This window comes from Triticum aestivum, chromosome 2B (genome assembly GCF_018294505.1).
Source record: "Triticum aestivum cultivar Chinese Spring chromosome 2B, IWGSC CS RefSeq v2.1, whole genome shotgun sequence".
Classification (NCBI taxonomy): Eukaryota; Viridiplantae; Streptophyta; class Magnoliopsida; order Poales; family Poaceae; genus Triticum; species Triticum aestivum.
In genome coordinates this window covers 766,822,282-766,840,930 of record NC_057798.1, presented here as the reverse complement: position 1 = coordinate 766,840,930, position 18,649 = coordinate 766,822,282, and the positions used below count along the sequence as shown (strand labels likewise).

At 45.7% G+C, this 18,649-nt stretch overlaps 1 protein-coding gene across 1 annotated transcript; it reads right to left on the bottom strand.

The window, feature by feature from the left end:
• Window positions 1-7,406: 7,406 nt before the first annotated feature.
• Window positions 7,407-17,913, bottom strand: LOC123039590 (uncharacterized). The gene is made up of 14 exons (XM_044462692.1): window positions 15,867-17,913; window positions 15,338-15,448; window positions 15,075-15,256; window positions 14,770-14,980; window positions 14,439-14,676; window positions 14,201-14,354; window positions 13,813-14,112; window positions 9,751-11,131; window positions 9,185-9,310; window positions 8,921-9,102; window positions 8,592-8,802; window positions 8,234-8,471; window positions 8,005-8,158; window positions 7,407-7,900 (listed from the first exon to the last, which is right to left on the bottom strand). Exons 1-14 carry the CDS (start codon window positions 17,359-17,361, stop codon window positions 7,598-7,600), a joined length of 5,286 nt encoding a protein of 1,761 aa, XP_044318627.1. The 5' UTR covers window positions 17,362-17,913; the 3' UTR covers window positions 7,407-7,597.
• Window positions 17,914-18,649: the final 736 nt, after the last annotated feature.

The window sequence follows — 18,649 nt, the reverse complement described above, 5'->3', positions numbered from 1 at the left end:
GTCTAAAACTTTTTGCAAAATATGTCTTGTAGATCAAATGGCCAACGCTCATGTCAACATGAACTTCAACGCGTTCCTAGAGAAAACCAAGCTGAAAGATGATGGCAGCAACTATACGGACTGGGTCCGGAACCTGAGGATCATCCTCATAGCTGCCAAGAAAGCATATGTCCTCGAAGCACCGTTAGGTGACCCACCTGCTCTCCCAGCACTACAAGATGATTTGAACGTTTGGCAGACACGTGCTGATGATTACTCCCTCGTTCAGTGCAGCATGCTTTACAGCTTAGAACCGGGGCTCCAAAAGCGTTTTGAGCAACACGGAGCATATGAGATGTTCGAGGAGCTGAAACTAGTTTTCCAAGCTCATGCCCGGGTCGAGAGATATGAAGTCTCCGACAAGTTCTATAGTTGTAAGATGGAGGAAAACAGTTCTGTCAGTGAGCATATACTCAAAATGTCTGGGTTGCACAGCCGCCTGTCTCAGCTGGACATTAACCTCCCGGATGAGGCGGTCATTGACAGAATCCTTCAGTCGCTCCCACCAAGCTACAAGAGCTTTGTGATGAACTATAATATGCAGGGGATGGTGAAGACCATTCCTGAAGTATTTTCAATGCTGAAGTCGGCAGAGGTTGAAATCAAGAAAGAACATCAAGTGTTGATGGTCAATAAGACCACTAAGTTCAAGAAGGGCAAGGGTAAGAAGAACTTCAAGAAGGACGGCAAAGATGTTGCCGCGCCCGGTAAGCCAGTTGCCGGGAAGAAGTCAAAGAATGGACCCAAGCCTGAGACTGAGTGCTTTTATTGCAAGGGGAAGGGTCACTGGAAGCGGAACTGCCCCAAATACTTAGCGGATAAGAAGGTCGGCAACACTAAAGGTATATTTGATATACATGTAATTGATGTGTACCTTACCAGTACTCGTAGTAACTCCTGGGTATTTGATACCGGTGCCGTTGCTCATATTTGTAACTCACAGCAGGAGCTGCGGAATAAGCGGAGACTGGCGAAGGACGAGGTGACGATGCGCGTCGGGAATGGTTCCAAGGTCGATGTGATCGCCGTCGGCACGCTACCTCTACATTTACCTACGGGATTAGTTATAAACCTTAATAACTGTTATTTGGTGCCAAGTTTGAGCATGAACATTGTATCTGGATCTCGTTTGATACGAGATGGCTACTCATTTAAATCCGAGAATAATGGTTGTTCTATTTATATGAGAGATATGTTTTATGGTCATGCCCCTATGGTCAATGGTTTATTCTTAATGAATCTCGAGCGCAATGTTACACATATTCATAGCGTGAATACCAAAAGATGTAAAGTTGATAATGATAGTCCCACATACTTGTGACACTGCCGCCTTGGTCACATTGGTGTCAAGCGCATGAAGAAGCTCCATGCTGATGGACTTTTGGAGTCTCTCGATTATGAATCATTTGACACATGCGAACCATGCCTCATGGGCAAAATGACCAAGACTCCGTTCTCCGGAACAATGGAGCGAGCAACCAACTTGTTGGAAATCATACACACCGATGTGTGCGGTCCAATGAGTGTTGAGGCTCGCGGAGGATATCTTATGTTCTCACTCTCACTGATGACTTGAGTAGATATGGGTATGTCTACTTGATGAAACACAAGTCTGAGACCTTTAAAAAGTTCAAGGAATTTCAGAATGAAGTAGAGAATCAACGTGACCAAAAGATAAAATTCTTACGATCGGATCGTGGAGGAGAATATTTAAGTCACGAATTTGGTACACACTTAAGAAAATGTGAAATCGTTTCACAACTCACGCCGCCTGGAACACCTCATCGAAACAGTGTGTCCGAACGTCGTAATCGCACTCTATTGGATATGGTGCGGTCTATGATGTCTCTTACCGATTTACCGCTATCATTTTGGGGATACGCTCTAGAGACAGCTACATTCACTTTAAATAGGGCACCGTCTAAATCTGTTGAGACGACACCGTATGAATTATGGTTTGGGAAGAAACCTAAGCTGTCGTTTCTAACAGTTTGGGGATGCGATGCTTATGTCAAGAAACTTCAACCTGAAAAGCTCGAACCCAAGTCGGAAAAATGTGTCTTCATAGGATACCCTAAAGAAACCATTGGGTATACCTTCTACTTAAGATCCGAGGGCAAGATCTTTGTTGCCAAGAACGGATCCTTTCTGGAAAAGGAGTTTCTCTCGAAAGAAATAAGTGGGAGGAAAGTAGAACTCGATGAAGTACTACCTCTTGAACAGGATAGTGGTGCAGCTCAGGAAAATGTTCCTGTGATGCCTACACCAACTAAAGAGGAAATTAATGATGATGATCAAGGTACTTCGGATCAAGTTGCTACTGAACTTCATAGGTCCACAAGGACATGTTCCGCGCCAGAATGGTACGGCAACCCTGTCCTGGAAATCATGTTGTTAGACAACGGTGAACCTTCGAACTATGAAGAAGCGATGGCGGGCCCAGATTCCAACAAATGGCTAGAAGCCATGAAATCCGAGATAGAATCCATGTATGAAAACAAAGTATGGACTTTGACTGACTTGCCCGATGATCGGCGAGCGATAGAAAACAAATGGATCTTTAAGAAGAAGACGGACGCGGATGGTAATATTACCATCTGTAAAGCTCGACTTGTCGCTAAGGGTTATCGACAAGTTCAAGGGATTGACTACGATGAGACTTTCTCTCCCGTAGCGAAGCTTAAGTCCGTCCGAATCATGTTAGCAATTGCCGCATACTATGATTATGAGATATGGCAGATGGACGTCAAAACAGCGTTCCTTAACGGTTATCTTAAGGAAGAGTTGTATATGATGCAGCCGGAAGGTTTTGTCGATCCTAAGAACGCTAACAAAGTATGCAAGCTCCAGCGATCCATTTATGGGCTGGTGCAAGCATCTCGGAGTTGGAACATTCGCTTTGATGAGATGATCAAAGCGTTTGGGTTTATGCAGACTTATGGAGAAGCCTGCGTTTACAAGAAAGTGAGTGGGAGCTCTGTAGCATTTCTCATATTATATGTAGATGACATACTTTTGATGGGAAATGATATAGAATTCTTGGACAGCATTAAGGCCTACTTGAATAAGTGTTTTTCAATGAAGGATCTTGGAGAAGCTGCTTACATATTAGGCATCAAGATCTATAGGGATAGATCAAGACGCCTCATAGGTCTTTCACAAAGCACATACCTTGATAAGATTTTGAAGAAGTTCAAAATGGATCAGTCCAAGAAGGGGTTCTTGCCTGTATTGCAGGGTGTGAGATTGAGCTCAGCTCAATGTTCGACCACGGCAAAAGATAAAGAAGAGATGAGCGTCATCCCCTATGCCTCAGCCATCGGATCTATTATGTATGCCATGCTGTGTACCAGACCTGATGTAAACCTTGCCGTAAGTTTGGTAGGAAGGTACCAAAGTAATCCCGGCAAGGAACACTGGACAATGGTCAAGAATATCCTGAAGTACCTGAAAAGGACAAAGGACATGTTTCTCGTTTATGGAGGTGACGAAGAGCTCGTCGTAAAGGGTTACGTCGACGCTAGCTTCGACACAGATCTGGATGACTCTAAGTCACAAACCGGATACGTGTATATGTTGAATGGTGGAGCAGTAAGCTGGTGCAGCTGCAAGCAGAGCGTCGTGGCGGGATCTACATGTGAAGCGGAGTACATGGCAGCCTCGGAGGCAGCGCATGAAGCTATTTGGGTGAAGGAGTTCATCACCGACCTAGGAGTCATACCCAATGCGTCGGGGCCGATCAAACTCTTCTGTGACAACATTGGAGCTATAGCCCTTGCCAAGGAGCCCAGGTTTCACAAGAAGACCAGGCACATCAAGCGTCGTTTCAACTCCATCCGCGAAAATGTTCAAGATGGAGACATAGATATTTGCAAAGTACATACGAATCTGAATGTCGCTGATCCGTTGACTAAACCTCTCTCGCGAGCAAAACATGATCAACACCAGAACTCTATGGGTGTTCGATTCATCACAATGTAACTAGATTATTGACTCTAGTGCAAGTGGGAGACTGTTGGAAATATGCCCTAGAGGCAATAATAAAAGGATTATTATTATATTTCCTTGTTCATGATAATTGTCTTTTATTCATGCTATAACTGTATTATCCGGAAATCGTAATACACGTGTGAATACATAGACCATAACATGTCCCTAGTGAGCCTCTAGTTGACTAGCTCGTTGGTCGACAGATAGTCATGGTTTCCTGACTATGGACATTAGATGTCATTGACAACGGGATCACATCATTAGGAGAATGATGTGATGGACGAGACCCAATCCTAAGCATAGCACAAGATCGTGTAGTTCGTTTTGCTAGAGCTTTTCCAATGTCAAGTATCTCTTCCTTAGACCATGAGATCGTGTAACTCCCGGATACCGTAAGAGTGCTTTGGGTGTACCAAACGTCACAACGTAACTGGGTGACTATAAAGGTGCACTACAGGTATCTCCGAAAGTGCCTGTTGGGTTGACACGGATCGAGACTGGGGTTTGTCACTCCGTATGACGGAGAGGTATCTCTGGGCCCACTCGGTAATGCATCATCACAATGAGCTCAAAGTGACCAAGTGTTTGGTCACGGGATCATGCATTACGGTACGAGTAAAGTGACTTGCCGGTAATGAGACTGAACGAGGTATTGGGATACCGACGATCGAGTCTCGGGCATGTAACGTACCGAATGACAAAAGGAATTGTATACGGGGTTGTTCGAATCCTCGACATCGTGGTTCATCCGATGAGATCATCGAGGAGCATGTGGGAGCCAACATGGGTATCCAGATCCCGCTGTTGGTTATTGCCCGAGAGCCGTCTCGGTCATGTCTACGTGTCTCCCGAACCCGTAGGGTCTACACACTTAAGGTTCAGTGACGCTAGGGTTGTATGAATATGAGTATGCAGTATACCGAATGTTGTTCGGAGTCCCGAATGAGATCCCGGACGTCACGAGGAGTTTCGGAATGGTCCGAAGGTAAAGAATTATATATAGGAAGTGGTATTTCGGCCATCGGGAAAGTTTCGGGGTCACCCGGTATTGTACCGGGACCACCGGAAGGGTCCCGGGGGGGGGGGGTCCACCGGGTGGGGCCACCCATCCCGGAGGGCCCCATGGGCTGAAGTGGGAGGGGAGCCAGCCCATAGTGGGCTGGTGCGCCCCCCTAGGCCCACCCCCTGCGCCTAGGGTTGAAACCCTAGGGTGGGGGGGCGCACCACATGCCTTGGGGGGCACTCCTCCCCCCTTGGCCGCCGCCCCCTTGGGAGATTTAATCTCCTAGGGCCGGCGCCCCCCCTTGGGGGCCTATATAAAGGGAGGGGGGAGAGGGGCAGCCGCACCCTGAAGTCCTGGCGCCCCCTCCCCCTGCTACACCTCTTCCTCCTCCGTCACGTGCTTGGCGAAGCCCTGCCGGAGTGCTGCTGTTCCACCACCACCACGCCGTTGTGCTGCTGCTGGAGCCATCATCATCATCAACCTCTCCTTCCCCCTTGCTGGATCAAGAAGGAGGAGATGTCACACGCACCGTACGTGTGTTGAACGCGGAGGTGCCATCCGTTCGGCGCTAGGATCTCCGGTGATCTGAGTCACGGCGAGTACGACTCCATCATCACCGCTCCCTCTAACGCTTCCGTACGCGATCTACAAGTGGTATGTAGATGCAAACTCACTCCCTTGACTCGTTGCTTAGATGAACTCATAGATGGATCTTGGTGAAACCGTAGGAAAAATTTTAATTTTCTGCAACGTTCCCCAACACTTCTCCCCTACTATATGCGAATAACGTTTATAAAACAAGGCTGTCATACCATCAGGGCTTGGAGCTTTTAGGTCCCCTGTTGCGTCAATGGCAGCTTTCACCTCTTCTTCTGAGAAATCTGCACACAGTATATTGTTCATGCTTTGGTCTACTCTTCTCCTTACACACCTTAAAGACTTCATGGTTGTTTCCATCTGCATGGGCTCTAAATAGAGACATAAAATAGTCATTTATTAAACATTTTAATTTCTCATCTCCCTCTACCCAGCACCCAGCATCATCTTTTAAACGACGCAAAGTGTTTCTTTTCTTTCTTGCAGAAGCAAAAATATGGAAATACTTTGTGTTTTGCCACCTGATTTAAGTCAATTGATGTGTGATCGTTGTTTCCAATAAAGGTCACGGTGATGTTCCAAGCGATCCAGCTTCTCACATAGAAAATGTTCCCGAGAGACTTGATGTGGGGATATTGTACCTCTTCTGACTTCCTCCAGCTCCCCCTTTATATTCTTTATCCTCTTTTCAAGATCGCCCAAAGTATTTTTACTCCAGTTGTGAAGCTCACTTTTTTTAAGAGTAACATTTGGTGTTCGTTTTATTTCCTGCACAAATCAAAACGCTTAAATTTCCCCCCTAAAAAATTGAAGGTAGCATTTGGATGTGACTATGAACACATTTTACTTGTAGATTTTTGTGAGAAACATTTTTGACATGCAGGAGCATGTGCTAAGAACCATTTCCATAAAATACTTTAGTTGCTCAGTGCTCCGTTTTTACAATACTTTACTGGCAAACACAACCTTACGGGTTTTCTTTTCTGCTGCTCGCCAGTGGGGCCTAAGTTTTCTCTACTGCTCGCCAGTGTGGACCGTCCAAAGCTGATAGTTTTTCAACTTTATGTAGGTCGCCTAAAAAATTATGTAAGTTCGATTTCTTTTTCTTACTTTCGTATGTTCTTGTTTCTCTCTTTCGATTCATTTTTTTTCTTTTGTGTTTTTCTATTTCTTTTTCTATATTCTTTCCATTCCCTCCTCTATTTTTTGAACTTAATTCCATTTTATTATATATATTTGTTTTATTTATTTATTTGTTTTCTTTTCGTGTTTTCCATTTCCTTTCCTTTTAGCCTTTATTTTTCACTTTTTTCTTTGTACTTTTTAATTTTTATTATTAATGTAAAATGTAAACATTTTTTTACTACATGAGCGTTTAATGCAAAATGTAAACATAATTTTTTATATGTGAACGTTTTCATATACATATGGAACATGTTTTAGTAACATGATGCACATTTTTAAATAATGTTGAACATTTTTAAACACATTTTACACATTATTTCGCTGATCATTTATACACTTTTTACACACTTAAATACATGTTGAGCATTTTTTAATGCACAACAAACATTTTTTCAAATACATTGAACAATTTTTAGTAATGCATGATGAAGTTTTCAAGTAAATAATAAACATTTTTGTAAATTACATAAACTAATTTCTGAACCCAAATATTTTTTCCAAGAATATTTTGGAAAATATAAAATTGGAAAAAGGGTGAAAGTATATATACTGATAAAGAAATAAAAAAATAAATCCAAAATGAAAAAAACACTTACCATGCTTATCGTTCAATTAATTTGAAAAAAAAAATCTCAACCTGTGTCAACGGTACAACCCAACAAAAAGTGGGCTTAATGCCATAGCCAACAAGGAAAAGAAAGAGCAAATCTTCAATAGAATACATTCCTCAAATATAAGTAAATCTTAATAGTTAATAGGGAATGGCACAATTACATGAGCCAGTTATCGTCCTTCAAGCGCCGTAAGGCTCACGCCATTGGCAGAGTTTTCCAGGTCTTCTGTCGCATCACTGGTTTCGTAATTTATCTGCGCGAAATACATAGGTTGCCTCGGCGCTGCGCGAGGCATGCCTTCACTGTCGAGCATGGACACAACAGATGACATGTGAGGCCTAGCACCGGAGCTGTCCTGGACACACAAGAGCCCAACATGGATGCACTTGGACACTTCATCAAGCGAGTAGCTCTCCGTGACGGCTGGGTCCACGAAATCCTTCACTTTGCCATCTGCCCACAAGTTCCATGCCTGAAACATCATGACAAAATTCGTAATTAATATTTGCTAATACTGCATTTCTTGTTGAGTTATTAGAATCTGAAGCATTTCATAACATGGTATGTGACACTTACAAATGATATGAGATTTGAAAAGTCCATGACAAGATGATGTGGTGAACTGATCTTTAATCCACTTACAATCTCTAGTAGCAAAATACCAAAGCTGTAGGTGTCGGACTTGACGGAAAAAATGCCCTCCATCGCATACTCAGGCGACATGTACCCGCTGTTTGAAAATTTGAGCTAGTTCAGGCTTATAAATTAAATTTTCAGACCAAGAGCTAGTGAAAGAAGTACTTACTACGTGCCAACAACTCGTCTGGTACTTTCTTGTTGTTCGTTGCCCCCAAAGATCCTTGCCATTCCAAAATCTGATATTTTTGGGTTCATCTCCACGTCTAGCAGGATGTTGCTTGGCTTGAGGTCTCTATGGATTATAGTCGTTCTCGAATCTTGGTGGAGATACAGAAGTCCTCTAGCAACCCCTTTGATTATGTTGAACCTCTTTGGCCAATCAAGTATAGACTTCCTTGCAACATCTGCCAAGAACAGGATGTGTACTTCATGAGTGCAATGCATAAGCCGTTCAGACAAGTAAGTTTGCTTGGTCAAATTCAAGATTACTTTCAAGAGTAGGGGATTAGAAGTTTAGAAGATACCAAAAAGAAACTGGTCCAGGCTTTTGTTGTGTAGGTATTCATAAATAAGCAACTTCTCATCCTCATGAATACAACAGCCAAGGAGTCTAACTAGATTCTTGTGCTGCAATTTGGCAATAAGAACCACTTCATTTCTAAAATGCTCTATTCCTTGATCAGAACCCTTGCTAAGCCTTTTAACAGCAACTTGCTTTCCATCTTCTAGTGTTCCCTGTGTGATTTCATAATTATAGAAACAAATTAACAGGGACGACATTTTCTAATCTTTATATTTTTTTTTACAGATTTTCTAATGTTGTAAACAATTGACAAGGTCAAAGTTTTTAAACCTTATAGACTTTGCCAAAACCTCCTTTTCCAAGTATGTTTGTGTCATGGAAACTGTTTGTTGCAGTGGCAATGTCTTCAAACCTAATAGACCGGAATTCCAAATTTTGATCCCAGACTTCTTGCGAAGTGCTCAAGTGTTCCAGGCCCGGTTTTTTCAGGGTTTCCTTGTAAACTTGTATCCCTGCAGAAATGTTAGTAACATCAATACTCAACACTTTTACATGAAAGATCATATTACAGTAAACTGGAGTCCCTTGTTCTACCTTTTGGCTTGCATATGCAGACGAAATATATGCATGTGAGTGACAACAGGACGAATATAACTGGGAGTGCGATCTTGAATACCACACCGACACCGCTCTTCGTGTTGTTTACTGCAGAACTGAGTTCTATGAAGGATATTGTAGGGAAAAAAGTACTGCGTCAGATTCAAGCATAGCATGTGAAAGTATGAATTTATCGTTTTCTCAACGAGTATAATACATCGATTTACTTGCATTGCGTATAATACCAAAGCAGATATTAAAAATCCATGTCAATCAAAGTTTTAAATAGCACGCTATCTCGCCGCTATAGCATTGGAAGGGACATCACGCTGATGTCATCGTGTACACTTTAGCGGCTTTAGCGCGCTATAGCGCAATTTGGCATGCTACTGAAGCTGCCGCTATTCGCCGTATCCAGTTATTTAAAACTTTAATCTAAATATAATTACAAATTTAGTAACTGGCTTGTAAACAACACAGAGTACTCCCAGTTTGTTCGCTGACACAATTGTGGAAGAAATGCAACTGATGAGTTTGTTCAGTGATAACGACATAGTACGTACCAGGAGAGCCAGCAAGCCGAATGTAGAGGTTGCCACCAAGCATACCGGCCTTCTCAGAGTCAACAAGGTCCCCTGTCCAGATCAAGCATCTTGATGGGCCACCGGTTGCGACGATACTGCTCAGGTTGGTGTAAGCATACGCGGTGCAGGAGCAATCGCGCTCACAGTCAGCAGTGCACTCCTCGAAGCTTCTGTTCCTCACATACACAAACTTGTCAGGCACCTTCATCTCCGGCAAAGTCAAGAAATGGTCACCGCGGCATGTCAGGTTCTCCTTTCTCACGCATCCTCTGGAGGGGCTGGCGCCGAAGCCGTCTGCTGGCTGGAACCCATCCAGGCACCTGCAGATCTTGTCGAACATGTCGCAGTAGCCGAACGGACCACACGTACCGTAGCGGCGGCAGCCATCATCCGGGCGTTTGAACAGAGGCATCCATGAATGGCCACTCCAGATCCTGAGCATCAAGTCGCCATTGTAGTCCAGCTTCCAGTGCGACCTCCGGGCGGAGCTGTTACCCGTATTGTACGCCGAGTAGATGGTCTCCCCGTCGTCGACGATCTGGGACCACATGAACCCGTTCTTGTCCGAGGCTTCTGCACCGTTCCACAGCCCGCTGCGCCAGTACTTGCTAGTCCCATGCAAGGTGAGGATCTGGAGGCCCGTGCCGGGGTCACGACTGAGCATGAATTTCCCGGTGGACGGGTCCTGAGGACCCTTCCAGGCGACGATGCGCACTGCTGTGTGGGTCTTGTAGTTTGCCCATAACTTGAAGCTGGGGAGGATGGTGTCGGTTGGGTGATCATAGCTCTGCCATATCTGCGTGAAATTCCGAGACTGCAGGACAAAGTTCCCCGCCTCAAGCAGCAGCGCCACAGCCCCATCACCACCGGTGGTGATGTTGTTCGTCGTCCTCCAGAGGACACGGCCTCTGGAGTCTGACAAGACGAGATCAGAGGTGTTGGTCAGAACCAACTTCCCCGACAAACCGCTTTTGATCGGGTTGTCGCGGTTGGCCACCCACACATATGTCCGCTCTGGAATGTCATGGTACCATATGCCTACATATGAGTTTGAGGCGGTGGAGTTCTCCGGGTCCAGGGAGAAGAAGCCTAGAGCGAAGATGCCATTGTTGGAGACGAGCTTGTCGCCCGGCAAGAGTGGCTTGGCGGGTGTTAGGCGGTCATCGGATTCACAGAAACATACCAACAATAGGAGGGTAAAAATGACACGGGGAGTCATGCCACCAAGACTTTCTTTCACATATGCTTGTGAAAGAAGAGCAGAGTAACCAGTTTGTGCTGACCACAGCAGCAACCAGTTTGCCAGATGTAGTTTCAGGCTGAATGGTAGGAAACAGCTACGGACATTAACCGTGGGAGATTAAAGATGAAGAGGTACTATGTCAATGTGTTGATTGGGCCATATAAACCGAGGAACTGAGCTCTCGCCGCTCGCAACCATCGGGTTGACAATGACCAGACACCGGAGCCCGTCAAAGTCGTTGGGGGCAGAAATATGCCATGGTTGACAAATGACAAGTGTGCACAGAAGACGAAAGGAACGGGTTACCGTCAGGCAGAGCTCCGACAGGGCAGTCGCTCGCAGCGAGGCGGTGGAGCCGGCCGGGATCGACCGGCGACGGCGGAGGCGGAGGCGAGAAGGGGAACGAGGCAGAGCTCGCGAGCAAACAGAGGGGAGAGTGACGATGGGAGAGGAAGCACAGAAGCAAGACGAGATGTGTTTGTACTGTGTGGTGTGTGCGTGTGCCTTTTCTTACCGCAAATAATAGCAACCTGTGCAACTGACTTCACCCAGTAATTTTATCTTGGAAGAGGAGTTAGTTCACCGAGTGATATGAATGCCCATACCCCATAGTAGTAGTAGTACAACAGTGTACACGCAACAACCACCCCCCACCCTAATCAATGGATGGCTCCAACAAAGCCTGCATCTCGCCAGTGTACTACTCCCTCCGTTCGGAATTACTTGTCGTAGAAATGGATGTATCTAGATGTATTTTAGTTTTAGATACATCCATTTCCGAGACAAGTAATTCTGAACGGAGGGAGTACACTACAAGTCATTTCTATGGCTACTCCTCGCCAGTGCAGCATCTTCAATCATTCATCAAGTCTTACGTACACCTTAGAGCATAGTGTGACGTAGGCAGGCGGACCATAACAACATCTACGATCGGATTTTACAGATTTAGCCTACTGTATGAAGCCCGCAGACAGCGCCGGGCCATCTCTCATTTGTCCGCGTCCACAACCGTCCCCACATATTCAAACCTTCAAATCCATATAATCTCATGCAACATAGATCAAACGACGCATTGCATAATTCATATAAATCATAGCACATAGTTCATACTGGGCATAGCATACGGTACTTCATCATCACACATACCATTAGACTACCAAAATTAATTAGGCATATGTTCTATTATAAAAGCGCGCAGTGGTAAAGCTGCTGCCTTGTGACCATGAGGTCATGGGTTCAAGTCGTGGAAACAGCCTCTTACAGAAATGTAGGAAAAGGCTGCGTACTATAGACCCAAAGTGGTCGGACCCCCTTCCCTGGACCCTGCGCAAGCGGGAGCTACATGCACCAGGTTGCCCTTTTTTTTTCTATTATAAAAGAAACGGGGTTATAGAGCAAGTTCATCCACGGCCGCCCTTGCCGTCTGGTGGCGATGGTAGTGCTCCAAGACGACATAGAGGCCTAACGCGGCGCACCTTCGTCCTCTCATGGTGGGCACGCCGTGCCGCGGCCTTGCTTTTCCGCCATAGCTGGAGCATCCGGAGTATCCTTGGTCGTGTGCATTGGCACCGCTGACCACAGACTCGGAGCCAGGCGGCATGGGGACCAAGACCTAGCATCGGGGTTGCTCGGATGCCGCAGGGCCGTCCTCAAGGGCGTGTACCTCCAACCACCCTCCCCGGTGCCAGATCCAGAGCGGACACGCGGCTCGAGCCGCCAACAGGCACATTGCCGCTGCTGGTTCTAAGCCCCACCAAAGCTGGAATATTCTCCCGAAACCGGCGGCAAGCCAGTCGGACAGCTATATATATGTTCCTCGTCCATGCAGGGGACAAGGTCCAGTCGTTGGATCCAAAGTTATTGGACTCAGATCCGATGCCCGAAATGCCGAAAATGGCGAAAGACCACCGGACAGGAGTTGGGCAGAGCGGACTGAAAGTGAAGTGAAATGGAGTGGAGTGGCAAATGGCTAGGGTTTGGTCCGGATGCGGATATGGATGGGGTATTTGTGGGATCAGGGTGGAAGGTGTAATGTGGAGGACGCGCCCAGGCGGCACTAAATCCACCAACATATGGGCTGGGTTTGAGGGGAGCTGGACGGTCCGGACGCGGGCTGGCTTTGAGGGGTCCAGTTGAATGTTTGTTTTTTGTTTGGACACTACCCAGACTATCCCCAGGCGTTTAGGGGGTGGGGGGAGGGGGTTGATGTTTGCAAGTGCACAGAGTCAAGCACAATTCACGCGAAGTATTTGCCCAGTTCATGTACCGAAGCCATAGATAACTTATAAAAAGATAACTACCAACCCTGCAGGTACACTGTAGCAAACACAGCTAAGCTCGCACTCAAGCCGGAGTTTGGAAATGATTTTACTAAGTATTGCTATAACGTAAATGGTAAAAGAGGAGAGTTTAACTAAGTATTGCTATAACATAAAATAAATACTCCCCCTGATCCAAAAAAAGGTGGCATGCTTTAGTTCAAATTTGAATTAAAGCTGAACTAAAGTCACGACACTCTTTGTTGGATCGGAGGGAGTACTAGACTAGACAGAGAAATAAACTAAGAAGAATCAATATGATGTTTTAGATGAGCAAAGTGATGACAAGGTGGAGGTTAGTTGTACCCGGTGACATGGATGGCGGCGCTCCACATATGTGCAATATCACCTTGTGTTGATCGGATAATCTACTTATGGTGGGCGGTCCCTCAAATAGCATTGCCTATCAAGCAGCGCCTTATTGAGACAACTCAATTGTCCTACTTCTCGTTACATACATGCAGCAGCTAACGAGAGTCATCGTCCTTCTAGCGCCGTAAGGCTCACGCCATTGGCAGAGTTCTCTGTGTCTTCCATCATTTCACTGGTTTCGTAGTTTATCCGTGCAAAATACCCAGGTTGCTCTGGCGGTGCACGAGGAATGGCTTCACTGTCGAGCATGGAAACGACCGATGACATGTGTGGCCTAGCACTGGGACTGTCCTGGACACACAAGAGCCCAACATGGATGCATTTGGACACTTGGTCAAGCGAATAGCTCCCCTTGATGGTCGCGTCCACGAAATCCCTCACTCTTCCATCTGCCCACAGGTTCCAAGCCTGAAACATCATGGAGAAATTCGTAATTTATATTTGGGTTCAGTTATCAGAATCTGAAGCATCTCATAACACAGTAGATAACACTTACATAGGATATGAGGTTTGAAAAGTCCATCACAAGATGATGAGGTGAGCTGATCTTTAATCCACTTACAATCTCTAGTAGCAAAATACCAAAGCTGTAGCTGTCAGACTTGACGGAGAAAATGCCCTCCATCGCATACTCAGGCGACATGTACCCGCTGTTTATGTATATGTGTAGTTTGAGTTATTTCAGGCGCATAAGTAAAATTTTGAGACAAAGAGCTAGTGCAAGAGTTACTTACTAAGTCCCAACAACTCGTCTGGTACTTTCCTGTTGCTCGTTGCCTCCAAAGATCCTTGCCATTCCAAAATCTGATATTTTTGGGTTCATCTCCATATCTAGCAGGATGTTGCTTGGTTTGAGGTCTCTATGGATTATCGTCGTTCTCGAATCTTGGTGGAGATACATAAGTCCTCTAGCCACCCCTTTGATTATGTTGAACCTTCTTGGCCAATCAAGTATAGACTTCCTTGCAGTATCTGCCAAAGAACAGGATGTGCATGTACATGAGTGCAAGACATCTATTAAGCCCGTTCAGAGACTACTTTCTAGAGTATGGGATTAGAACATACCAAAAAGAAACTTGTCTAGGCTTTTGTTGGGCAAGTATTCATAAATAAGCAATTTCTCATCCTCATGAATACAACAGCCAAGAAGTCTAACTAGATTCTTGTGCTGCAATTTGGCAATAAGAACCACTTCATTTATAAAATGCTCTATACCCTGCTCAGAACCCTTGCTAAGCCTTTTAACAGCAACTTCCTTTCCATCTTCTAGTGTTCCCTGTGTAATTTCATAATTATTGAAACAAATTGACGAGGAAATTATACAGATTTTCCAATGTTGTAATTAACTGACAAGATCAAAGCTTTACAACCTTATAAACTTTGCCGAAACCTCCTTTTCCAATTATGTTCGTGTCATGGAAACTGTTTGTTGCAGCAGCGATGTCTTTGAACCTAATAGAACGCAATTCCAAATTTTGATCCCAAACTTCTTGCGAAGTGCTCGAGTCCTCCGGGGCCGGTCTTTTCCGGCTACCTTTGTTTACTTGTATCCCTGCAGAAATATGAGTAATCTCACCACTCAGCACTATTACATGAACATCTTATTAGAGGAAACTGGAGTCCCTTATTCTACCTCTTCGCTTGCATATGCAGACAAGATATATGCATGAGAATATCAGCAGGAACGATATAACTGGGAGTGCAATCTTTAATAACACACCGATACCACTCTTCCTGTTGTGTCCTGTCAAGAAAATAATGAAAAGAGTACTGCATCAAGATTCAAGCATAGCTTGTGCGAGTACACATTTACTTTTTTCTCAATGAGTACAAGATACCGATTTACTTGCATATAATACCAAAGAAGATAGTAAAATGCATCTCGCATCTCAAATATAGTTACAGATTTTGTTTTAGAATTGAGTATTTGCAGACAACAAAAGTAACTGGCTAACTAGTGCAGTTTTACAAGTGTGTGAGCTGGAAAATTAGCCAACCAACACAATTTTGAAAGAAATGCTAACTGATGAGTTTATTCGATGATAACAACTATATGTCCTGGGTAGGAAAGGCTGTTGTTCGTAGTTTCACACGCTGACACTCAGACTACACTGCAGGTTAAAAGAGTTCAAGCAGCCATGGAAGTATGGAACAATACATACCAGGAGAGCCAGCAAGCCGAAGGTACAGGTTGCCACCAAGTACGCCTGTCTTCTCTAAGTCAACAAGCTCCCCTGTCCAGACCAAGCATCTTGATGGGCCACCAGTTGCGACAATACTGCTCAAGTTGGCGTAAGCGTACGCAGTGCAGGAGCAGTTACGCTCACACTGAGCAGTGCACTCCTCGAAGCTTCCGCTCCTCACATGCACAAACTTATCAGGCACCTTCATCCCAGACAAGGCCGAGAAATGGTAGCCACGACATGTCAGTGCCTCCTTTCTCACGCATCCTCTGGAGAAGTTGGCACTGAAGCCGTCCGCCGGCTCGAACCCATCAAGGCACCTGCACTCCCTGGTGGTCATGTCGCAGTAGCCAAACGGACCACATGAGCCGTAGTGGCGACAGCCATCATCTGGGCGCTTGAACAGAACCACCCATGACTGGCCACTCCAGATCCTGAGCATCAAGTCGCCTGTGTAGTCCAGCTTCCAGTGGGATCTCCGGGAGGAGCTGTTGCCCGTGTTGTACGTCGAGTAGATGGTCTCTCCGTCATCGACGTTCTGGGACCACATGTATCCATTCTTGTCCGAGGCTTCTGCACCGTTCCACAGTCCGCTGCGCCAGTATTTGCTTGTCCCGCGCCAGGTGAGAATCTGGAGGCCCGTGCTGGGGTCACGACTGAGGAGGAATTTCCCGGTGGATGGGTCTTGAGGACCCTTCCAAGCAACGATGCGCACTGCTGTGTGGGTCTTGTAGTTCGCCCATAACTTGAAGCCGGGGAGGATGGTGTCAGTCGGGTGATCATAGCTCTGCCATATCTGCGTGAAATTCTGCAACTGCACGACAAAGTTCCCCGCCTCGAGCAGCAGCGCCACAGCCCCATCACCCCCGGCGGTGACATTGTTCGTCGTCCTCCAAAGGATACGGCCCTTGGAATCGGACAAGACAAGGTCAGAGCTGTTGGTGAGAACCAACTTCCCGGACAAACCGCTGCCGATTGGGTTGTCGCGGTTGGCCACCCACACATATGTCCGCTCCGGGATGGCGTGGTACCATATGCCTACATATGAGTTTGCGGTGGAGTTTTCTGGGGAGAAGAAACCAAGAGCAAAGATGCCATTGTTGGAGACGAGCTTGTCGCCAGGCAAGAGTGGCTTCGCAGGTGTTAGGCGGTCATCGGATTTGGAGAGACAAATCAATGATAGGAGGATAAAAAATGGGAGCAGAGTCATGCCCATTAAGCCTTCTTTCGCATATGCTTGTGAAGGGCAAGGCAAGGAGATGGTATGGAAGAAATGCTCTGGATTGATTTGCTTGCTTGGAGATATGAAACTGCTAGCTGCTGGTCTTTGTAGGGAATTAAAGGACCAAGAAATGCTCCATGTCAAAGCCATGGATGTGTTGACTGTATCAAACACACCAAGAAACCGAGGTCGACTCGCAACCATCGGGTGACCGGAGTCCCATCGCAGTCCTCGTCGGCATAAATGTGCCATGGTAGCAATAGTCCGGGGACTTGGATCTCACACAGCCGCGCCATCAGACAAACTGACAACACTGCAAGAGGATGGCGCAGAAATTAATGTCCAGATCTCAGCATCGTTGACGACTCGCCGCTCTTCGGCAGGAAGCTTGGGAAGTACATGTTGGACGAAAGGTGCGTGCCAACTGCTGAGGAACGGGTTACCGTCAGATGGAGCTCCGGCGATGTGGGGGCACACTGTCCCCTTATCAGGCGGCCTCCGTCGCTTCAGAGGAAAAAAATTATCAGGCAGCATCCGATTTGTCAACTCGGGTGGGTGGGACGAGCACGTACCGACGGCGAGCGCGACAGGCGGGGGAAATTAGGGGAGGGTGGCCGCGACGGCGCGATGAGGTGCCGGCCGCTTGCTATGGTCGCCTGGAAGGGGAGGGGAAGGCAGGGGAGACGAGGCGCCGGAAACTCATATGGCGGTGGTGCCATGATTGGCGGACCGGCGGCGGAAGCGGGGACTGCGGCGAGCCGGCGGCGGCAGTGGGGGGTGCGGGCACTGCGGCTAGACGGCGAACGCAAATGGCCGCTGCTTGCTTGTGGGCTGGAGGCCCTTCTATCTTGTAATAATACCAAGCGGGCTGCATGTTTACATAGGGACTTGGCGGCACTGCTCAAAGCTCGTCACTAGCGCGGCCCATTAATGTGTTATTCCCATAAAGAATCAAACAATATTTTATTTCCTTAATAAGTTTTTAAAATAATTTAATATTTTAGTTTAAAAAGTGGAGAAAGTTTACATAAACAAATATAAAATGATCATATATATTTTTTACTATGAATTTCATATTTTAGTTCAAAAAGTGCAGACAGTTCATCACCCAGGGTGTAGAATAAGTTATTCTTCACCCAAGGTAATCTCACGACCATTTCATAAATAAATTACATTTGGCATACAAATAATTACATTCATGTTTAGTCACTACGTAAAATTTGGCATAAGAAAACAAAAATATAGGTCATAAGACCAGAAAATTGTATTTTATGTATTTTTTACACTATGTTTTTACGTTCGTAATTTTACGTAACAGAAAATATTTTTTATGGCTCTTACGTTCTCTTTTTGCGTATAAAGTAAGAAAAAAATTACGGAACATAAAAATACGGTGCATTGGTGTTAAAATTGAGGGGCTGAATAATAATTATTTCTCACCCAGAGTGCCGAATAGAGTGACCCTATATAATATTAGTCTCACGTTTAAAAATGTTCCTACATATGAAAAATATATTCATATACTCCCAGAACAAATATT

Coding starts and splice junctions, on each gene's coding strand:
- LOC123039590 (XM_044462692.1), bottom strand. CDS start 17,361: ATGGCACATTTATGCCGACGAGGACTGCGATGGGACTCCGGTCACCCG. Junction 14,981..15,074: donor GTTTCGGCAAAGTTTATAAG/GTTGTAAAGCTT, acceptor GAAATTACACAG/GGAACACTAGAAGATGGAAA. Junction 9,103..9,184: donor CTGCATATGCAAGCCAAAAG/GTAGAACAAGGG, acceptor ACATTTCTGCAG/GGATACAAGTTTACAAGGAA.